Source organism: Tamandua tetradactyla, chromosome X, assembly GCF_023851605.1.
Source record: "Tamandua tetradactyla isolate mTamTet1 chromosome X, mTamTet1.pri, whole genome shotgun sequence".
In the NCBI taxonomy this organism is placed as follows: Eukaryota; Metazoa; Chordata; class Mammalia; order Pilosa; family Myrmecophagidae; genus Tamandua; species Tamandua tetradactyla.
This window is the reverse complement of record NC_135353.1, coordinates 172333593-172357959: the sequence shown is the minus strand read 5'-3', so window position 1 is coordinate 172357959 and position 24367 is coordinate 172333593. Positions and strand designations below refer to the sequence as shown.

At 38.4% G+C, this 24367-nt stretch overlaps 1 protein-coding gene across 9 annotated transcripts in view; it reads left to right on the top strand.

The window, feature by feature from the left end:
- The window catches only part of LOC143671392 (arylsulfatase F-like), a 104805-nt gene extending 85382 nt beyond the window's left edge, over window positions 1–19423 (top strand). For 6 of the 9 annotated variants that reach the window (XM_077146535.1, XM_077146532.1, XM_077146531.1 and 3 more), the window contains 11 exons: window positions 672–874; window positions 1695–1753; window positions 2839–2988; window positions 4301–4422; window positions 8847–8978; window positions 10003–10426; window positions 12505–12641; window positions 14649–14783; window positions 15752–15914; window positions 17707–17828; window positions 18741–19423. In XM_077146535.1, the coding sequence (XP_077002650.1) occupies window positions 1743–1753; window positions 2839–2988; window positions 4301–4422; window positions 8847–8978; window positions 10003–10426; window positions 12505–12641; window positions 14649–14783; window positions 15752–15914; window positions 17707–17828; window positions 18741–19108 (1764 nt within the window). In that variant the 5' untranslated portion in view covers window positions 672–874; window positions 1695–1742 and the 3' untranslated portion in view covers window positions 19109–19423. Of the gene's footprint in view, window positions 1–671; window positions 875–1694; window positions 1754–2838; window positions 2989–3732; window positions 3784–4300; window positions 4423–8846; window positions 8979–10002; window positions 10427–12504; window positions 12642–14648; window positions 14784–15751; window positions 15915–17706; window positions 17829–18740 lie in introns of those variants that run through there. The other 3 variants (XM_077146534.1, XM_077146538.1, XM_077146539.1) reach the window with 2 other exon arrangements.
- The last annotated feature ends 4944 nt before the right edge of the window (window positions 19424–24367 follow it).

Here is a 24367-nt window from a genome sequence, read left to right as displayed (position 1 = left end):
ATGCTTCTTTTAGTCTCCAATATCTTAGGACAGCTACAAGTAAAAACCTAAAATTGTGGAATTGCAGCCCATACCAAACTCTTAAATCTGTTCCACAATTAATTGTTTCAATGTGATTTGAAATGTACTGCTTTTTTGTATATATGTTATTTTTCACTAAAAAGAAAAAAAAAGTCAATTGTGAGGATAAATGTACAGCTCTATGATGATATTGTAAATCACGGATTGTACACTTTCCATGATTACATGGTATGTGAGAATATAATATGTATCAATAAAACATTTTTAAAAAGTGAGCCAGTATCTGCTGAGCAGTCTTGTCCTTTTCGAGACATGGAAAATGTTGAAGAAAGTGTAGACTGGTTAGCTACGTGGTGATGGCACCTACTTCAAATGTCCATTGGACGCCCTAATACACCCCCAATGCCTGGCTTTAAATCCTGGCTTTCCAATTTATCACGTGGAGGTACTTAAGGTCACTCAATGTAATTTGTAATCTGTATAATACATAGACCAGTAAGTGCCTTAGAGTGAGTATGCAAATATTGAATTTATTAGCATGCATGAAGCACTCATAATGCCAAATACAGCATTTGGCTGTTAATGAAGTCGTTTCATCATGAGGAAGGATGAGGTTGGTTTTTGTTGACTCAGGACTTGTATTGAGACAGGTATCGGTCACCCAGACAACAGAGTTAACAAATTATATCATTGAGACGGAAGATTTGCTCAAACATCTGCCTTTATCTCTGTATCATAATAAGCCCAGGCATGAAAAGCCAATGCTTGCCATATTTCTCCATGCCTGGAGAGCGTGTCTACGTTCAGAGACGTTGATTCCTGTTCAAGAATCCCACAACGAAGCATTTCAGAGGTGAGTTCTGAGAGTTTTCTGGGAAGAGATTTCTGGGGTTTGTGATGGTGCTGGAAAGCTGATACATCTCTTATGGGGGCAAACATTGTCTTATTCTATGTCCCCCAAAGCTTACTGCAAAGCTTTGGTGACTCCTCAAAGCACTGAGAAAGCAAGGTAAGAAGATAATTTTTCTCACCCTTAACTAGGTCCTCTGCTTTCTGTCTCCATTCCATAGGTTTGGAGAGAATAAGGAAATTTGTAATGTCATTTTGAGTCATGTACAGACTGCCCCTGTTTGATGGGATGGAGTTAGAATTGAGGTCCATTCGTGTTTTTGTTTTTGTTTTTTTTTTCCCAGAGGGAATATAGGGTGATTAAATTGGTTTGCTTGCTGCTTTGCAGTGAGACATGATTCCTCAGATACTTTTCTTTCACTTTTGTAATTATGTCTGGGGAACTATTCCCAAAATACCTTTAGAGGGGCGAGCAATTTAGAGCTCTCCTGGTCACTTAGGGTTCCCTGTTCATTCTATGTGAAAATCCTTATATTGGAAAACTAGCCCCATTAAGTCTTTCAAATTTTTCCACCAACCACAACTGGCCCACAAAAAACTTTATATTTGTGAGCTGAATATAATTTCTCCTAGTTATATTAAGAGTGGGGAGCTCAACAATAGTCAAAAGCAATTACTGCTGATTTTTTTAATAGTAAAGAGTACATTGCTTTCACATAAAGCAATGCTTTAATAAGAACTGATTAGTAAGATTTTACAAACGCTAACATATCCTTTTCATTATAAGTAATTCGATATGCTGAAGTAATGAATTTATTTTACAGGGAATCCTATCTTACCTCAAGAAAGATATAGAGACCTTGGCTATTACTATGAAATACTGGTGAGTTGACTAATTACTTCAGGATAATTTCTAATTATAATTTCTAATTGTGATGCAAACATCATTAAGAATTTGACCCTGGAGATACTACCAATTAATAATATATTTGAGAAAATTCTTACTATTTTGTGAAATGACAGCTCTCAATAATATTTCATCATATACATTCAATAAGTGACAGAAGAAAATTATGCTGGACATTTCTTTAACTCAAATCTTCTAGAGAAGCAAATTTTATTTGTAAATGTTCTTTTGAATGAGAAGAACATATTTTATCCAAGCTTTTGGTTTGTTCTACAAATGTTTACTGTCTGTTTAACGTTCTGTGAGAGTTATAGGAGAAAGGAAGGTCCTGAGACATAGTTCTTTGCCCCGAGAGTATCTGAATGCAAAGGAAAACCAGTGAAAACGCTTGTGGTTGAAATATAAAATGATTAGGACTCAAAGTGGAGTCTCCGCAGGGGACTTTGTTAGTGATAAGTCTGCTTTGGAGTCAGAGACTCAGGAGCTTTCGTGGAGGAGGAGATATTCAAGATGGGTAGAGGAGTACAGTTGGAACACCTTCCATCATTCTCTTGTAATGAATGTTACATTCAGTGCCTTGTTCTTGGCAAATTATTATGTCCGGCTCTGAGATAATGGGACTTTCGAAGGTGGGGCACTGGGAACATTGGAGGGAGGATCCAATTTCACTCTTTCCCTTTGTCTTTTCTTTCAATGAAAATGAACTTCTTAAAAGGGTCTACTCTCAATTCAGGAATGACATGACGTGGATATGTTTTCTCTTGAATGTGATCTCTGAATGCACAGTGGAGAGATTGGTCCCCTCAATAATTTCGAGTTTCAGGTCAAAGGAAAGCATGCCTTCTAGAACGTGTGAGGAGATAAGGTTGGAGACACTCATGATAAGATTCCTAGACTCAACAATATTCATGCTTTGGAAATGGAAGCTCTGGCCGGCTGCTGAGTTACATCCTCCACCTCTGAAGACATTTCGCCAAGTAGAAGAGAGTGTCCTTCGGGATGCCAGACTTGACTATTGATGATGCATCACTTTCTTAACAGTAATTTCTTATGCTTTCCAGGATTTTCCTAGGTTCTCTGATCTGGTTTACTATGTTGTTGGAAACATGTGGCTCCAAGGTGATGGCTGATTCCCGGCCTAATATTGTGTTAATAATGGCAGATGATCTCGGGATCGGTGACCTAGGATGCTACGGCAATGACACCATTAGGTACGGCTTCACTTGGGCAGGTAATACCTTTAGAGATGGAGAGTTAAAGGTGAAGTATGTGATTGTGTCACATTCATGAAAGAATGAATTCCTTCTGTACTCTTGCCAAGCTTCTCTCACGCCTTGATGAAAGTACACAGTGTGACAATGTATATAATATTGTTAGTAATGGAAATTCTTGAGATTTTTGAGTTATATCCTTGGAATTAATTGGGTTGTCCATAGGTTGTGTTCTTAAATCTATAAATAATGAGATAATTATGAAAATTATTCTTTAGAGATCGTATCAATTTCCATTAGTTACTTGCTAGGTAGCCTCTCTCCCTTTATCTACCATCAAACTGTCTATCTATTTATCATTTTTATCATTTATTATCATATCTCTCTCTACTTATTTATCTTCTATCTATCTCATTACCTACCTATAGCTCTATTTTTCTATCTATATGTCAGCTAACTATCTATCTAATCTTATCAGCTATCTGTCCTATGATAAGAGAAAGAAAAATATCCAAATGACATGGAATGATGTAAAGCAGACTCTTGCAGAATTCTAATTCCTTCTTAAAGTTGGAACCCAGACGTGTATTCTGAACCATATCTACATCTGTAGAGAATCCATTTGCTTCTCATTTAGTTATACCCTAGAGTAGCTTCCCCTCCCCCATCCCCAGCCCCACCCTGTTTGCCACAAAAAAGAAATCCTTCTCTGGAATTCATTTAATTTTGGATTCTAATTTTAGTTTAGCTTAAAAGGAAGTCCGTCAGGTAAAGAAATTTGGAGAAAATCCTTGGGTAAGTCTAAAAATCCTTTGGTTAAAAATATCAACACCTATTTGGCTGAAATTTATGTTCAAAAATCATATTGCCTCCTTTCTTAGATTCAAAACACTGGTCTAGTATTTGATGTTTGATTTCTATTCATTTCACATTTTATTCTCATTTTAAACTTTAAATACTAGATCCTTAAATCTCCTAGGGAAGAAAATTCAATTCTAAGCATAAAGAACCAGGAAGACAAATGCTTAAGACATTATTCTTTGAGCTTGAAATGAGGACAAAGAAACTGAGTCTTGGACAGAAACAGACAAATACATTCTAAAATACTCATGGAAACAACCCTACTCAGACTATGCCATTCTAAATCTGAAAACTGACAGACTGGCCCATTATGTCTTCTCTACGATCATTTTATGTGGGAAGAACCCAGTGGAGAAAACAACTGGGCCACTGAGTTTCTTATAGGTAGATGTTATGGACATGGCTTGTCACAATCTTTCCTCCATTTTCCTCCTTTGCTCATCTTTTCTAGGACTCCGAATATAGATAGCTTGGCCAAAGAAGGTGTGAAACTCAACCAGCACATTGCTGCAGCGCCTTTATGCTCTCCAAGCAGGGCTGCTTTTCTAACAGGCCGATACCCTGTCAGATCCGGTGCGTAGATTTGCCTTTCTGATAGCAACTTTTAATCCACATAAAAACTGGTTTGATAATGTCTACTGTAAAAATTTCATTGAAAATTTCCAAATTCCCTTGAAATTCATAAGCTTCAGCCATCATTGTGTTTCCTTGTGCCTGGCTCTGAAGCTGATCAATGCTTCCAGGAATTGAGATTTCCAAATCATTGGTGACATGGGGCTATCCAAATGCAAAGAATTAAAAAAAAATACATTTTAATATTTAGTTTCTCAGTCATGGTAGCCACATGTGACTCTTGGCTTCCACACTGGAAATCACAGATGTAGAGCACTTCCAATATTCCTGAAAATCCTATTGGAGACCATGGCTCTAGAAGTTCTGCTTTGAAATTTTATTACAAATGTAGGAATGTTGGAAAAGTCATGTTTAAAATTTTTTTTTCACGATTTTATTATGAAAAAGATACAACAAGGTTGAGGGTGATATAGGGAAGTGTGGAATTTAATTAGTCTTCTAGAGCGATCAGTAAATATCCAAGTACTGTCTGGAGCAACTCTTTGAGGGGTATGAGTGACCAGACACACACTGTACACCAGTCTGGAAGGGGTAGAAGTGCCGAGATCACACACCAGAACTGTAAGTAAAGCCCTGAACCATAGAAGCTGGTGCGCCTTCCTCACTGGCATGGCAGGCTGGTAGCGACTCTTTGAAGTGGGGAAAACGAATCAGACTCTACTAGGTCCAAGAGAAGGTAGCTCACTGAAGCTCCAATAGTGGTTTTAGTTAACAACTTTGGACTGCTGGATACAAGCTGTGAGCACAGATAAATCCACAGAAGGCAAGAAAGTAACCATATAGTCTCTGTCTCCTGGCAGAGAAGAGAAGGGGCTGATTAAGGGAAGAAAATGGATTCACCTGGAGTCAAGCACAGACTACTGGAAAGGGGCTGCTCACCTTTATAGAGCCAGGTACCAACTCTCCTGGCTGGTGAACATTGGTGGGTTAGGTACTGGCTCTGAAAAGGGATTGTAGGTATCTCTCTCTGTTTTGCTTTCTTCTTTTTTTCCCCTTTAAAAAAAAAGTATTCTCAATAGCTCATTAGCAAAAGACTCAGGTTTCGATTGTCAAAGCTGACTCAGGCAAGGGTGGAGTTAAGATAGGGTTGAGAGTCAAAGTAGCGATTCAGATGAAGGAGATAATTCCCTAAAGGGCGTATCTTCACCAAGAAAAGGGGTGTGGGCCCAGATCAACTGGCAGCCTGCATTCAAGGAAGTCAGACCCCAGAGACTGGGAATCAGAAACAACTTAGCCCACCTTCTTTCTCAGCCTCTGTTTGTACCATGCCTTTGGAAAGGATGAGAATTAAAAGCTCTACACGCCACTCTATGCCAATGGTATGAGAAAATACTGCTTTTAAAGTAATAGCATTAAATGTTAATGGACTAAACTCCCCAATCAAAAGATAGAGACTGGCAGAATGGATTAACAATCTAACAAAATTGAAAGAATTCTACAGTAAATACCTATATACTTAACACTCAATTTCTATCATTCACATTTTATTATACCGTTTGTTGCATACCTATCCATCCCTGTAGCACCTGTGGATACTTGCTACTTTTTAAATTTGTTTTAAAGTAAATGGCAGACATTTGTACACACCGTGCTAAAGAATTCAACATGAATATCAACAGCCAGAGTTCAATATTTATTTAAAATTCATTGCTGCTTTTAAATTTCCAGGGAAATTTACATACAATGTAATGCAGAAATCTTTAACGTACCAAGTAATGACTTGGAAAGTACATAACTCTGTGTATCATATACATGAGACTCACCCCAGAAAGTTCCCTTACACCCCTTCCCAGAGAAACTCCATACACACACACCCAAAAGGCATCCTATATTGGTTTGCCTCCTCTAAAACTTCACTTAAATACACTTCACTGAGTGAAATATTTTTGATATTCCTACCTGTGGTTTGGTATATATGAGTAGTTCATTCCTTTTCTTCTATCATAGTTTATTTATCCATTTTTTTCTAATGAGGGGCCCCAAGGCTGTTTCTGATGGGGCTGTTGGCAACAAAACACAATGCTTTTCTAACTGGTCGATACCTTGTCAGGTCAGATCTGCAGATACGTGACTCTCTCTGAGAACTGTTTTCAATCTATTTGAATATTTCTCTACCAGTTTTATTGTGGACATACATTTTAATTTCCATTGAGCAATAAATACTGGTTCACCATGTGGGTGTATGCTAAATTTTGCAACATTCTAGCTAGCCCTTTTATCAAAATAATTCCAGTTTACTCCCTCATGAAGGATATGGGAGAGTTCCAGTGGCTCCATTTTCTCCTCAACATTTAGTATCATCAAACTTTTTTTCATTGTGGCCATTGAAAGAGTTGTTCAGTGGTATACATTGAAATTTCAGTTTGCCTTTCTCTGATGATGTAATATTGAAAACTTACTCATATACCTATCAGCAATTTGTACATTTTTTCTGAGGTGTTTGTTAAACTTCTTGTCCAGTTTTAGAAATGTATTTGTTTACACTTTAACAGTGGCTTAAATGCCAATAGAATTTCAAATAGAAGTGGTGAATATAGATATCCCACCCTTGTACCTGATTGTGGAAGAAATCCTTCAGTCTTCCCCCATCAAATTTAAGGTTAGTTATAGTCTTTCTATAGAATCATTTTTTGCCTCTGATTTTGTGAATTTCTGATGTTATCTTTATTGTTTTGTTTGTTTATCTTACTCTGGGTTTATTTCTTTTCATGTTTTATGAGGCTCTTAATGTGGAAACTTGGCAAATGGTTTTAGACTAATTTGATTTGAAACGATGAATTTTTCTCTACTTACTGCTACTTTCTGCACTACTTTAGCTGTATCCCCCTGATTTTGACACATTATATTTTGCTATTATACAGTCCAGAATATTTTCTAAAGTTTACTGAAAATCATTGCAAATTTCTAAATATGTTGTTTAATTTCTAAATATGGGTTCTTAATAGATATCATATTTTTGTTGATTTCCAATGTCAGCCTTCAGTAATCAGAGAATATTTTGTGTGTGCTCTAAGTGGGTGAATATACTCTGTGCACTAGAAAATAATGTGTTTTGGGAAGCTTTGAGTTAATTCCAATAATTCATTCCTTAATGCTTTTGCTTGTTTGTCTAACTATTCTATCAATTGCTGAGAAATTTTCAGCATTTAAATCATGTAACTGCTATGATGTAATTTTCTATTCTTCTGTTTAATTATACTTTTATGTGTTTTGAAGCTTTTTTATTAGAAGCATACACTTTTTCTTGTTTTCTCTACCTGATGAGTTGCTCCTGTGATAACTATGTAATCTTCCTCTGTATATCAGTAAGATAAACAAAGAAAAACAGTATGTCTTTTTCCATAACTATTCTTTTAATCGGTGTCTTTCTAATTCAATCTCTTGTAGGCAGCATATAATTGCGTCTTGTGTTTTGATCTATTCTGCTTTTAATTGTGTTTTGTTCATGGACATTTGGTGTAATTACTGATATGGCTGATTTCAATGTGCCAATTCATTCTACCACTGAACTACCCTTGTACCGCAAATCATGTAGCTATTATTACAGAATTTTCTGTTCCTTTGTTTAAATTCTGCTTTCATGTGTTTTGAAGCTCATTTATTGTGTTCTTTCCTGATGGACTTCTTCTATGATCATTATGTAATTTTCCTCCATATATCGGATAATAATCTTTACCTTGAAGTCTAGTTCAGCTGAAGTTAACACAGGTACTTCAGCCTTGTTACGTGTAGTATAGAAATGGTGTATCTTGGTCCATAACTTTTCTTTCAACCTGTGTCTTTCTATTCAAAGTTCAACTCTTGTGGGAAATGTATAATTGGGTCTTGCATTTTCATCCATTCTGATTTTAATTGTGTTTTTTCCATTAGCATTTAATATAATTATTGACATGGTTAGATTTTGATGTACCAATTTCTTGTTTATTTTGTGTTTTCCCCAGGTGTTCTTACTTTCCTGTCTATATTGGGTTAACGAACTTTTGTCTTTTGCTATATATTTCTGCACTATTTTTTAGTGGTTGCCTTTTATTAGTGGTTAAAATACACATCTTTAGCTCTTCATTTTCTAATTAGAGGAAATATCACATCACATCATTTCACATAAAATGAAGGAACTTTGTCAAACTAAAATTCTTTTACTACTGTCATTCTCACTTTTATTTTCATATGTATTCCATTTATATTTTTATCAATATACTTTTATGAAGTAGTTGAACAGCATGTTCTTCAATGAGATATTATTATATCTCAACAACTTAGAAGATCTTAAAATAAAATTAACTTGCTTTGATCAATGCAAGTGAAATAGCTGTGTTCACTTTACATATTAGCTATAATAATTGGATCTTATGGATCAATTGTAGGTATGGCTTCTAATAAGTTACAAAGTAAGTACCGTGTCGTCGCTGGTCTTGGTGCTTCTGGAGGGCTCCCCAGAAATGAATCCACATTTGCAGCTATGTTGAAGAAAGAAGGGTACAGGACTGGACTGATAGGTAAGAGGTGGAAAGTATTACATTTCAAGTAGAGTAGATGAGCAGACGATAGCCATAGTTATTACCTTAAAAGAAAGTAAAGAAATTTGTAGAAACAACTTTTTGTCTAAATAATTTGACAAATCAAAAATGTATCATGCCATCATACAATTTCAAAATCGTGTTCTACTGTGATATCCTATAAAATGTCCTATGCCACTCTACTGCTCATATGGCATGCCTGTGAGTGTGTTTATGATGTTTTTATTTAGAGCTCAAGAATTTGTGTCCAGATATAATATGATTTTTTTAGGGGAAAGAGTAATTGATTTCCCAGTGATTCTTTATTCATTGAGTTCTTTACTCCACTGCTTGCTACCTGGGTCATTAGTTCATATTTCTAGTTGGAATAGATGAGATGTTCTTTGTTGTAAACTTTTTCTCTCTCTTTTATTTTGTCTATCTCACAGAAAGATCACTATTAACCATTGAAATAAAACTAATTTCCATCCTTAACGGGGATGAAAAAGACAGACAAGTGAAGCTGTTATTCAGAAAGGAAATTGACATTATATGTGCTTTCAGTTATATCAGTTAGGGTTAAGGTTGGAGTTAGGATTAGCTATGTTGGTCAATTTTTAATTTTTTCAATAAAATATTAAGTTAGCATTGGTGCAGCAAAATATAGTATCCCATTGATTGTTCTTTCTTCTCCCTTACTTACTATCTCTCCTTACCTCTCTCTACCTATCTCACTCCTCATTTCCCTCATCTCCATTTCTCTCTCTTCCTTGGTCTAGCTCTCTCTTTCTCCTTGTCTCTCTATCTCAATCCGTATCTCTCTGTCTTTATCTCTATCTCTGAATCTCTCTGTTTCTCTCTACATATCTCTTTTTTTCTCTCTCTCTCTTCCTTGGTCTATCTCTCTCTCTTTCTCCTTGTCTCCCTATCTCAATCTGTATCTCTCTGTCTTTATCTCTATCTCTGAATCTCTCTGTTTCTCTCTACATATCTCTTTTTTTTACTTTGTTTTATTTTCCCCCAGGGAAATGGCATCAGGGGCTAAACTGTCAATCCCGTGGAGACCATTGCCACCACCCTTTGCACTATGGATTTGACTATTACTACGGCATGCCCTATACTCTTATCCCTCCTTGTTGGCCAGACATGTCACGGGAAGCGGAATTGGACATCAGCAATAAACTCTGGATCTGCATGCAGCTGCTGGGGGTGCTGGTCCTCACCCTTGTCCTGGGGAAGCTGCTCAGGTGGTTCTCAGTCCCCTGGGCACTGATCGTCTCCCTGGCCTTGTTGGGCTTGCTGCTGGCTTACGCCTGGCTGTCGAGTTACACATCCTCTTTGTACTGGGAGTGCATCCTCATGCGAGCACAGGAGATCACTGAGCAGCCCATGAAGGCAGAAAGAGCTGGAACTATCATGGTGAAGGAGGCAGTCTCTTTTATTCAGAGGTAATAGTTGACGTTTGTCTTAGGTGCTGCCATTTTGAATTTGATACCTGAAAAAAAAAATAGAAGAGTTGCTATTCAAAGTAAATGATATCGAGACATGGAATATCCACCTACCAAGGTGTGGATTTTTAGATTATCCAGGACCTTGAAAAATAAATGGGTAGACCTTTACTATTTTTATTAAGGCCAGAAACTGGGTTTGTGCAGACTTTCTTAACAGCTTGTAGCTACTGCTAGGACTATAATATTATTACCTGCAATCTCCATTTCTTTTCTAGAACATACCCAGACAAACCTGTGTAGTTTCTCATTTCCCTCCTCTTCTTCCCTTGTCATTTGGAAGCCTCTCCACAGGAGCCCCTCTCCCATATGTTATTTATCTTCCTGCCTCCCCAACATTCTGCCTTTACTTCTCTGTATCTGCCTTGTCAATGTCTCCATGTCTTGGAACAGTCTAAGGGGGATTCCAGAAGCCTCCATTCTTGCAGCCTCCCACATGGGGCTGCCTTTCATGCTTCTGAATTTACCCCTTCTTGGCTTCCTCAAGTCCAGAGAGGAGACAGTTTCCCTTTCTATGTTATGGTCACACAACTACTGTGTAGGCTTTCTTTGGGAGCACAGCCACCTTGATGCTCTCTGTTGCACTAGAAGCCCTCCCAAGACTCAGAGGCAATTGTTCTCATAGCCTTAGGTTATTATAGCGAGGACACATGCACTAAGGTCAGCAAAGAAAAAGACACATTGGGCAAAATCTGGAGGAGTCCCAGGTGAGTACTCAAAGATGTTCCTCCTGTGTGCTCTTTCTGCCTTCAAGGAAATGTAGAACATTTGTGCAGTGTTTCTGCCTGGGGTGGGAGGGCATCCCTTTAAATTCATAATCCAGGGTTTTTACTGGGGACTTGTCACATAGGTACCTGCTTCCTTTGCAATCAACCATGATTAACAATTTCAGAGACCCAGTAAAGAAAGCAGTGTTCACCATACCATTACAACGTTGGCACACATCATCTAAGCACACTGGTACAGCAGTGTACAGTGCTGTGGGCATGCAAACAGTCTTATCAGTTAGTAATGTGGATAATCTTCCAAAAGCCAAGGTCACACACGCCAGCCAAGGGAGAGAGAGCAACATGAGGTTGTTGCATAAACTCTCTCTTGCACACAAGCCTTCACTATTATGAGTCCCTTCAAGCTCATCATCACAAACTCTTCTTCAGCTCTTGTTTTCAATGCCACTTTCCATATATATATATATAGTATATATATATATATATGGAATATATATATATATGAACTCAAAATAATAATAGGTCCTTCCTATTGTCATTATTATCTCTAATCTTTAGTATCACAGATTCCTACCTTGGCTTTCTACCCAAAAGACAAAAAAAAAAAAAAGCTCTTGGCACATCAGTGAATAAAAATGTTTCTGTAATATGGTAAGGCTTGCCCTCCATGCTCATTTCCCAAGCGCAGTGATGGAACATTAACACAAAATTCCCATCATTTGAAGCAATTCTCATCATTGCTGATAGGGCATCATGGAATCTTGAGAAGAACATAGAAGTGCAGCCTAAATATTGTCTTCTATTCCACTGGGTTCATGGACTTTCTCCTCTGTGCAAATGGCATGCTGTCCACCGTGCTTTCCTAAAGCCTCAGCGCAAACAGAATTCAAGAGTGAAAAGGGTGAGGGGCTTCTTGTTGTCTTATTTAATTGTCATTGCAGATACAATCCTTCCTGAATGTTGTTTTTATTAAAAGTTCTTCTACAGCTCATTTGGTGTCTACTAAACTGAAAAGTGAGAGTTAACTTTCAATGGGAACTAAATTGTTAGATCCATCCTTTGTTATGTTTCTTTCTCTACTTGATCATAAAATATGATAAACTTTACAATTTTATCATTTCTTCCTTTTTGACATTGTGACTACAAGGAGACACCTGCTCTATTTCCCATGAAAACAATGGTCCTATATGTCAGTACTCCCAAATTCAGTGTGTGGTAACATTATAGAACAATAACTATGGTGATCAACTTTTATATGCATGCATTAAGAAAGGTTTTTCTGTATTGTAGAAACCGCCATGGTCCTTTCCTTCTCTTTTTCTCCTTTCTCCATGTCCACGTACCTCTCCCCACGACGAAAAAGTTCATTGGCACAAGCAAGCATGGCTTATACGGGGACAACGTGGAGGAAATGGACTTCATGGTTGGTAAGTGAGAAGAAGACACTTGAGCACTGTATGTTTTGAGCCTGCACAGGTCCAGCTCTTCTGATTCAGGAGAACGCTTGCTTTCCTCACCTCTATGGGGTGGATGTTTCTGAGTTTTCTGTAGAAGGGATGTGAAGTTCCAATGAATTCATGTCAAAGTTCAGAAAGAAGCGCTTGAAAGAGTGAACAGTTAGTAAACATTTGTTTCCTTGTCCTTTATGAAATTTAGGAATCCTTTGCCATTCTATACTCTCTCTTCAGTGACTAATGACTCTTAGGTGTTCAATGCACAAAAAGTAGAGTAGCCTAAGCTCCTTCCAGTTACTTAAATCTACAGGTACAATGTAGAGTGCCCCATTCATAGTCAGACTCTCAGATTTTCATCAAACCCACTTGCTCTGAGCCTGAAAACCTTGAATTATCTAATTTGACTGAGATATTAATAGCTGACAATATGCACATGAGGTGTGTAATCGTAGATAATTCATTGTGATTGTGGTTTAATAATTCACTGTGTAAATTTATCCTAAAAATTTATGCATCCTATTCTTGATGGACATTTAGGTAATTGTTTATTTTGGAGTATTACAAATATGTGGCTATGAACATTCTATATTTTCAGGTCCGAGATTAAATCCCGAGTTCCTCAATTTTCTTTAGTTGTCACGTCATCTTAGATTACTCTAATTTGAAACAACACCTCTGTCTTCTTTATCTGTCATGGCATTGACACTTTTTAAGGGTACTGGCTTGTTATTTTGCCCTGTTTTAGTTTTCTAGCTGCCGGAATGCAATATACCAGATGTGGAATAGCTTTTTAAAAATTTGATAAGTTTCTAGTTTACAGTTCTAAATTCGAGAACATGTCCCAATTAAAACAAGTCTATAGAAATGTACAATCTAAGGCATCCAGAGAAAAATATCTTGGTTCAAGAAGGCTGGTGTACTTCAGGGTTTCTCTCTCATCTGGAAAGGCACATGGTGAACATAGTCAAGGTTTTTTCTCATCTGGAAGGGCACATGGCAAGCATGGCATCATCTGCTAGCTTTCTTTCCTGGCTTCCTGTTTCATGAAGCTCCCGGGGAGGCGTTTTCCTTCTTCATCTCCAGAGGTTGCTGGTTGATGGAGTCTCTGCTTCTCGCAGCTAAGTTGTTCTTCTCCGCTCTCTCTGAATCTCCTTCTTTCTCCAAAATGTTTCCTCTTTTTATATGATTCGAGTAATCAAGACCCACCTAGAATGGGTGGAGACATGCTTCCACCTAATCCAGCTTAACACCCACTCTTGATGGAGTCACATCTCCAGGGAGATGATCTAGTTACAGTTTCAAACATACAGTACCGAATAGGGGTTAGAAGAAATGGCTGCCTTTACAAAATGGGATTAGGATTAAAACATGGCTTTTCTAGGGTACATCGTTTCAAACCAGAACACCCCCCAATCTGAATAGGAGACATATTTCTTCAGTATCAGTGTGTAAAAGTTTGATACGTTTCCATAAAATCTGCCCTGTTGCTTATGACATCAAGATCTGCTATGTTCTTATTTATGCTTTTTTTCACTTGATCTGTCCTATATTGTGTCATATTCACCGTGTGCTTCTATCTATGACTTCTTGAGTCTCCTGCAGGTTTTCATTAAGGTGCCTGCCACCTTATTTGGTGTCACAATATCGTTACCCTTAATATACTTGTTATAACTTCTGGTTTTTAGCATTAAAGAATTTTTTCACTTTTATAGCTCTTTAGCTTGACCGATGCTTTGAGACCAACATCCTTCCTTCTGCCTTAGTAGTCTTCCTATTAGCCTGGTATTCCTTTGGTTAAAACATAAAGTCACTTTCAATTTTCATGAGATGTGTATTGCTTTGAAAAAATAACACTTTTACATTTTTAAAATTTTACACGTGTGTTCAAATTCAATAACATGAAAATTGCTCAGACATCGACAGCTTGTGAATTCTCAGATAGGATGCTCCTTCTCACTGTTTAAACATTTCTAATTTCAGGCCAGATTCTCAAGGCGATTGATGTGAATACTATACGGAATAACACTGTCGTCTACTTCTCTTCTGACCATGGTGGGCACCTAGAGGCCAGAAATGGGCACGCCCAGCTTGGGGGATGGAATGGAAAATTCAAGGGTGAGGAAAATTAGGTTTCTTTGCCAGGATTACCACTTTCTGTCCTCAGGAGTGTGAATATTTATTGAATGAAAAACAAGCGGAAGAATTCATTCCCAGTTCTTTGCTCTTGGTCAATGAATTTTGCAGCTTCACAGGCACCTCATGTGAACGAATCATCTCAGCTTCCAGTTTCAATGAATGCAGAAGTTTAAATGCTGCAACTTTATAAAACGTTGCTTGAAACATTGTTTCATTTCATTTGACATGTATTTAATGCTGTGAATTTTAAATATTAATTTTCATTTACATATCTGCCTCATTCTCTAGAGAGATGGCAAATTTGTATTAGAACAAAAAAAATCAAAAATGCATCTCACAGTTTACAAAACGAAATGATAAGCTATGTAGTAGATTTTATATATTTCACTTAATGTCAATTTCTTTCTCTCCGGCTCAAGGCCTCTAACTTTTACGTGTGGCTTGAGATGTTTTGGCTAGTGATAATAACCCTCTAGTACAAAGCATGGGGCATTTTGATTGACCTTATGGCCACAGGGGAAGATTTTTTAATTGCTTGAAAATTTCAAAAACCCTTAATATCGTCTCATAATTTTTACGCTTGGAAAACGATTTCAGTGAGAAAAAGACCTTTGGATAGTTACATGCCTCTGGAATGTAGATTAGATGGCTGAGGGATAGAATATGATGCTCGTTTTTAAAGGCAAGGATTGTGTTTTCTAACCTACATAGTGTCTTCCATACAGTAGACTTTCAATGGTTAATCCCTGAGATTGAATCATTGCAAACCATCATGGTGGCTTGATGAAAGTGTCAAAGCTTCAGTGCTGCTGCATGTACCGTGCCTTGCATGAAGATTGAATGGCCATGGTATAGATTAATGCAAAGACACAAGAATGTATAGAGTTCCAGTGCTGAGGATAGGTTACCTGCGGGGGGGGATTGAATTTGCTTTCCTTGTTTTATAGGTGGAAAAGGCATGGGAGGATGGGAAGGTGGGATCCGTGTCCCAGGAATCCTGCGATGGCCGGACGTGCTGCAAGCTGGCAAAGAGATTGATGAGCCCACGAGTCTGATGGATATTTATCCAACCCTGGCATCATTGGGAGGGGCAGCTCTGCCTCGGGACAGGTGCTGTAATAGCAGTGACCTCTCACTATGAGTTCCTTCTCACAGTCACTGCTTGCTCAGACGTTTCAAATGCGATAGCAGCAGGTGCTATCTTAAGGCATCTCTTTCCAGTTCCATGCCTTCTATGATCTTCATAAGCAAATGGACTGCATGATTTCCCTTTTCTGGAGTAGGGGTTTATATAATTGGGCTTTGGGAAAATGCAGATGGGGAGGGAATGGATGAAAGCAAAGTCTCTTCTCTGTAAGAAAAAGAAATATAAGGCTGTTCAGTCTCCAGGATGCAAACTCCAGAGTGATTGTCACCACAACAGAGTCACACTTGGGATTGCCTGGAAACAGAATCTACCATTGTGGTGTGCAAATCTCATGCAAGCTGTGATTCAATGAGTTAAAAATGGGGGGGGGGGAGCCAATAACTCAGAAAACTCTGAAGTTTGAAAACATTCATATGACACAGATGTTAAATTTTCTTCCTCTGTTTTAAGGATTTAATTAGCTGGGGGGAAATTTATATGGCTGGAACGTTTTGAAGTGGGCTTCATTAATTCATGAATTGAAATATTTGAAACGAAAGTTACAAAGTATAGGCTCAATGGAATTGTTACAAGCTAAAATACGGCTATCTTTTTACAATGCCATTGAATTGGAGGTAAATGTCTCCTTCCAGAAAAAATGCATTCTTCTGGGTTCTGAGACTTTTAAATGAAAAGACAACCATACACATGCCCATATACAGAACTATACAGAAAATTGCATGTATATAAAAAGCTGTATATACAACTATTTTACACACAACTATATATGCAATTATTAATATATGATGTACATATATGCAACTATACAAGGAAAAACATACACGTATGTAGCTTTCTGCATTTGGTTCTAATAATTTTTAATTGATACAATTACTGATTTTCTTAACATCAGTTTTTCTATGCAGAAATTGATTTGTTTTTGATACAAAAGTAGATTTAGGGCAGGCCATGGTGGCTCAGCAGGAAGAGTTCTCCCCTGCCATGCCAGAGACCCAGGTTCAATTCCCTGTGCCTGCCCATGCAAAATAAATAAATAAATGAAGAGTAGATTTAGTTAAGACATATAAAGTGGTTTTTTCAGTGTAGATCCACACACAAAAAAATTAATGATTTTTGGAGACTTGATTCAGTTGCTGGAGAACTTTAAAGTTATGAAATCTAAATACAAGTCAAATTTTCTGAGGAAAAATTAGCACCCAAATTCAGACGTACTGTAAACATAAAGTACAGGTTTTGAAGCATTAGTCCCAAAGGAAGAATATCAAATATCTCAATTATTTAAAAAATGATTATATGTTGAAACCGTACTATTTTGGATATATTGGCCAAAAAATATATATTATTTAAATGAAAGTGGAAAATCCAAGTTTGGCAAAGTGTGTAGAGTAGCAGACAATTTATTTAGATTAGTTTAATTATTCAGTTTGCAACAATGGATGTACATTTTTCTGGCTTACCTTGGGCTGTCTTTCTGGCTTCTCCTCTGTTGGTGAGTGATTTTGTTATCTTGAGCTCTTGTGTTTACTCCATCATCTTTACTAGTCTCTTCACTTGAAATTTTAATGCATAAGGTGGGTTCTCTATGACCCTGTCCATTAAATTGCAAGTTGCTTGAGAGCAGATCCCTCCATCCCTTTCTTTTGTGTGACTCCCTCCTGTGCTTTGTGCATTTCACAATTACCCTGAAGAAGCTAAAGAACATGCCTTCAGCCTGTTTCTTTCCATTGACGTCTTGTCTCTGGTGTGTGTCTTCAGGGTCATTGATGGCCGAGACCTCCTGCCCTTGCTGAAGGGAGATGTCCAGCATTCGGACCATGAGTTTCTCTTCCACTACTGTGGGATATACCTCCACGCTGCGCGGTGGCATCAGAAGAACAGTGAGTACACACCTGTCGGCATCCTACTTATGCCAAGGACTGTTCAGTCAACGTGACCTCCTTCCCTTCCCTGTTCAGACTTCCACACATCAGAGCAAAATATTGCACAGGGAGTTCTTTGGCATTCCTGGGAAATCAGTAGCTCTATCAAAAAGAACCCTTTTTAGAATTGACCGTGTTTTGGTTTGTGAATGCTGCTGGGATGCAACAGATGAGAAATGGGTTGACTTTTATAAAGGGGATTTACTAAATTAAAAGTTTATAGTTCTAAGCCTTAAACATGTCCAAACTGAGGCATCCAGAAAAAGGTACCTTGACTGGGAAGAAATGGCCACTGGGGTTCAGGGGTTCTCTGTCACATAGGAAGTGCATGGTGATGTCTGCTGTCCTTCTCTCCTGGCTTCTGGTTTCAAACAGCTTCCTTGGGGGGTGTTTTCTTTTTAAATCTCCAAACGTCTCTGTCTGTGTGAGTTTTGAGCTTTATCCAAAATGGTTCCCTCTTAGAGGACTGCAGTAAGTGCAGTAAGACCCACCTTGAATAGGGAGAGATGCTTCTCCATGGAAACCACCTAATCAAAAGTCCCACTTACAATTTGGTGAGTCACAACTCCATGGAAACATTTTAGTCAAAATGATCCCTCCCCTAAACAATAGGCTTGCTTCCACAAGATTGGATTAAGTCAAAAAACATGTCGGTTCCGGGGTACCTAACAGTTTTGAACCAGCACACACCCTACTCAGTGTTATTGGGAAAAAGGCATATTTGGAGTTTCTCATCAGAAATAAGTGAGCATGGTACAGAAAGGGACAGGAGGTAAGTCTAGGAGAATGAGAGATGATGTTTCTGGAATGTGGGAAGTGCTATGATCGCCCATGTGTGGGACTCAGCCTACGCGTTTGTTTTCTCCGTAGGTGGGGCAATTTGGAAGGTTCACTATGTGACGCCTAATTTTGAAGGCAAAGGGTCTGGAGGCTGCTACAAAAGCCTGTTTTGTCAATGCACAGGGGAAAACGTCACCGTTCACAACCCTCCTCTACTCTTTGACCTCTCCAAAGACCCTTCGGAGTCCACCCCTCTTTCCAGGGATACTGAGCCCCTCTATGACTTGGTGATGACAAAGGTGGGCAAAGCCTTGGGACGGCATCAGGAGACCCTGACGGAGGTCCCTCAGCAGTTGTCTGATTATAACAACAACAGTATGTGGCTGTGGCCGTGCTGTGGAGTGTTTCCCTTCTGCCTCTGTGACAGAGAGAGTGGGGAACCAGAACTCAGCCGTTAAGTAATAGCAACATCTTGGGACAAGGCTATCGTCTTCATGGTTGGGTCTTTAAAAAAAAAAAAAGATTGAAGAATGAAAAGTAGTGGGAATGCTTGTTTAATTTGGAACATTGCTTTACTTCTGGATGTTACCTGGTACCTGTTTTTAAAAAAATCCCATTTTAACTCAACAAATTGATTTCCAATGGATGGAGTTGATATAGCATAGGCTTCTGAATGGTTTTCCTTCGCGTTGCCCTGTCTCTTTTGTGGATTCTGAAATTAAGCAAGTATGTCTGTCAAGCTCATTTATGCCAAAGTTATTAAAATATGAATTTTATGAAGATATTTATTCGTGTACTTATTTTTAAAAGAGGCTCTTACTATATTACCATTATATAAGCATGTGAAATAGGTTGAAAGTTAAGAATGCTGAAAACTCAATATATATTTTTAAAAAGATTCCTTTATAAAAGAATCACTATAGGATTTTGATAAGGCATGTGCCTATTAACAATTTGGTTAGGATTTTCTGTTCTGATGAGAGGAAAGAGAACCAGGCTTAGTGTTGGTGGAAATCATTGCTGATCAAGAACAAAGTATTTGGCAGAGGCTTGTGTGCTGGTTTGAAAGGATGTATGTCCCCTAGGAAAGCTGTGTTTTAATCTAAATCCCATTTCATAATGGCAGAATAATCCCTATTCAATGCTGTATGTTTGAAATTGTAATTAGATCACGTCTCTGGATATGTGATTTAATCAAGAGTGGTTGTTAAGCTGGATTAGGTGAAGACATGTCTCCACCCATTTGGGTGGGTCTTGATAAGTTTCTGGAGTCCTATAAAAGAGGAAACATTTTGAAGAATGAAGGAGATTTGGAGAAAGCAGAGAATGCTGAAGCACCACGAAGCAGAGAGTCCATCAGCCAGTGCTTTGGAGATGAAGAGGGAAAATGCCTCCCGGGGAGCTTCATGAAACAGGAAGCCAGGAGAAGAAGCTAGCAGATGACGCCATGTTCTCTGTGTGCCCTTTCAGATGAGAGAGAAACCCTGACCATGTTCACCATGTGCCTTTCCAGATGAGAGAGAAACTGACTGTGTTTGCCATGTGCCCTTCCACTTGAGAGAGAAACCCTGAACTTCGTTGGCCTTCTTGAACCAAGGTATCTTTCCTTGGATGCCTTTGATTGGGCATTTCTATAGACTTGCTTTAGTTGGGACATTTTCTCAGCCTTAGAACTGTAAACGAGCAACCTATTAAATTCCCCCTTTTAAAAGCCATTCCATTTCTGATATATTGCATTCCGGCAGCTAGCAAACTAGAACAGCTTGCAATCTCAAAAACAAGGGTAGAAATTTCTTTTATAGGAGTTGCTGAGCTCCTGTCCTGTGTTCACTGGTGGATTAAAAATGTAATGCTGAGTCTCAGAAAGCCAAGCAGAGTTTTCAACATTCGTGTGATTCAGAGATGAGTGTGTGCATGATGATGATGGTTGAAAACATGGAGACCCAGTAACAAACCAGAGGCACAGTAAGTCAGAACAATGATGCAACTCAGTCTGCAGTCAAAGCTATTCGCAACTGGATTAAGGTGATTGATTACAATTCTATTTGCCCAGGGTGAACCACTTCTGGAAGAAAACAAAATCATCTCTAGCCTCTATGTCTTTTTCCCAATGATCAGATTTCAATTCAAAGTTACTAGGCATGCAAAAGTATAATGGAACATAGGAACAAAAGGTGAAAGCAAAGACAAACAAAGGAGATAGGTCTAATGGTAATACATATTTTAGAGTTAGCTGGTAAAGATTTGCAAATTAGTCATGATTAATTGAGTCAAAATTAAACAAAAGAGGAGTGCCTGGAGAAAGAGAGAGGAAAGACGGTGGTTTGCTCTGGATAATTGGGATCTTTAAAAGGAGTCCAGAAGGAAACCTAGATCTGAAACAATATCAAAACTTAGGAGCCTATTATATGGGCTTATAGTTTATTAGATACAGAATGAGAGAATTATTGTAGAAGAGGAGAAGCTCAAAAGAACATGCCTAAACTAAAGCTCAGAGGGAAATACTAAGAAGAGTGTTATAAACATGGGGCATCAGAAAATGGCATATCATAATTTAATTGGAGTTCCTTTGTAGAGGAGAGACAGAGGAGCAATATTTGAAAGAATATTGGCCTAGAACATTCCAAAACTGGTGAAGGTCATCAATTTGAAGATTGAAGAAACTCTGTGAACTCAAAGCATGAAGAAAATAAGCAACGAAAAGCCATACCTAGGCTCATTAAGGTAAGATTGATGAAACTCAAAAACAAAGATAAAATATAAATATTAGCTAGAGATAATAGAGACATTATCTTAAAAATCAAACAATCATTCAAAAATGATGCCTTGGAATAATTAATTTTCTATATGTAAAATAATTAAATTGGACCCCTATCTCAAACTATATGCAAAAAAAATAAGGATAAAACTGTATTATTTGGATTTGGCAATGGATCCTTACATATGGTACGAAAGCATGATGAATAAAAAAAAATAAACAAATTGAACTTCAAAACTTCTGAGTATCAAAGGACATTTCTAAGAAAGACAATCTACAGATTGGGTGAAAATATTTCCAAATCATGTATAAAGTAAGGGGTTAACAGAATATATAAAGTGCTTCTACAACACAACAACAAAAAGATACAGAATACAATTTAAAAATAGGCAAAGAACTTGAATAGACATTTTTCAGAAAAAGATATACACATCGGCATTGAGCGCATGAAAACATGTTTGTCAGTAGCCATCCAGGAAATGCAAACCCAAACCACAACGAGATATCAGTTCATACACACTAAAATAGTTATTACTAAAAAGACAAAAAAATGAGAAGTGTTGTTAAGGATCTTGAGAAATTGGAAGCCTCATGCATTGCTGCGAGAAACGTAAAGTAGTGTAGTTGCTGCGGAAGACAATTTTGCAGTTCTTCAAAGGGTTACATTACCATAAAACCCATCAATTCCACCAAAAGAATTGAAAACAAGAGCTCAAATAGATCCCTGTGTTACAACGTTCATAGCAACATTATTCATAATAGCCCAAATGGGGAACCATCCCAATTGTCCAGAAACAGCTGATTGGGAATAAATGTGGCATATACATGCTATGGTATATTATTCAGCCATAAGAAGGAATGAAGATGGGAAGATGGAAGAATGGGACAGACTGAGTTCACCTCAATTCTAGGGTTGAGTGACTAGAGAGAGTATAGGGGGGTCCTGGATGAAAAAGTGGAGAAATTGGGATGGAGAGAATGGTGCGAATCTGTTCAGTTTTGACCCCATTGGAGACAATAGCAGTGGACAGGAAAGTGCAGGACCCAAAGGAGAAGTGAGCCCCTACACTCTTGCCCACTGTGCTGGTTTGAAAGGAAGTATGCCCCCCTAAGAAGAGCCATGTTTTAATATAAATCCCATTTCATAAAGGCAGACTAATCTCTATTCAATACTGTATGTTTGAAACTGTAATGAGATCATCTCCCTGGATGATCTGATTTAGTCAAGAATGGTTGTTAAACTGGATTAGGGGACGACATGTCTCCACCCATTTGGGTGGGTCTTGATTGGTTTATTGGAGTCCTATAAAAGAGGAAATATTTTGGAGAATGAGAGATTCAGAGAGAGCAGAGCAGAACAAGAAGCCACAAGAAGCAGAGCGTCCACCAGCCAGTGACCTTTGGGGATGAAGAAGGAAAACATCTCCTGGGGAGCTTCATGAAACAGGAAACCAGGAGAAGAAGCTAGCAGATGATGCCTTGCTCACCATGTGCCCTTCCAGCTGAGAGAGAAACCATGACTGTGTTCACCATGTGCCTTCTTGGATGAGAGAGAGAGATCCTGAACTTCATTGGCCTTCTTCAACCAAGGTATCTTTCCCCAGATGCCTTAACTTGGACGTTTGTATCGACTTGTTTTGATTGGGACATTTTCTCTGCCTTGGAACTGTAAACTAGCAACTCATTAAATTCACCTTTTTAAAAGCTGTTCTGTTTCTGGTATATTGCATTCCAGCAGTTAGCGAACTAGAACACCTACCCTCAGTTGGGAGCTCCCATGGGGAACACAGCAACCAGTAGATTTGCTTTCTCTGCACACAGAATCCACTCAGCCAGTGCACAGTTCCTGCTCCTGATCACAGAGAGAGGTCACTGTGAACACCTGGTTTTGTGGTAGAGACTGAGAGGCTTTTCCCTGGGAGGAGGGGGAGATGCAGAGTGGAGTCAGTCTGGCAACTGACCAGCAAAAGAGACTCATTGAGTCCTTGTACTGCCCCCTTTCCCTGGAAAAGCAGCCTTGTGCCACCATATCAAGCAGGCCCACAAGCAGTGTCTCTGCTGAGCTGCACACTGCTCAAACCCCAACCCTGGTATTGGTGGCCTTTCAGCATGCACTGAGACCAGTGGCCCTGATCAGAATTGCACTGGGTTCTCCATGCAGCTCAGCCAATTGTCACAGTCAGGGAGAGGTGTTCCTGAGGGGAAGAAATGGCCAAAAAGTGCTATCTGATAGGAAGAAGCAGAAAGCGTAGGCTGACAAACTATCTGCCTAGCTTTTCACATATCCTCAAGTAGAGTTGCATCTCATGTATAAGGGCAAGACCTTGGTTTGGTGGGGAATTACTGACAAACTAACTGCATAAGGAGAACTTCAATGCAAACCCAAGCATTTACAAAACCTTAGATGAGTGAGGGAAATCAACTTCAAAAAAGCTTTGTCACGATAATCAAATGCCTTGAAGCCAACAGAAAATCACAAAGCACAGGAAGGTTTAGGCAGATATGACCCAGCCAACTGACAAAATTAAAACACTAGAGGAGACACAGAATTTAGAGCAACTAATCAAAGATGTTCATACAACTGCCCTATATAAATTTTTTGGGATGGTTAATGACATAAATGACATCAAGAAGATGCTAGAGGAACATGAAGAAATAAATAGAAAAAATAGCAGATCTCACAGAGATGAAAGACATTGTAGATCAAATTAAAAATATACTAGAGACACACAAAAGCAGATTTGAAGAGGCAGAAGAAAGATTAAGTGAACTAGAGGACAGGAAATGTAATTTGAGCACACAAAAGAACAAATGGCAAGAGAGATGGAAAATTGTGAATTGGAACTCAGGGAAATGATGGACAAAACAACACATATCAATATCATTGGTGTCTCAGAAGGAGAAAAGAAGAGTAAATTGGGCTAGGAAGATTAATTGAAGAGATGGTGGGGGAAAACTT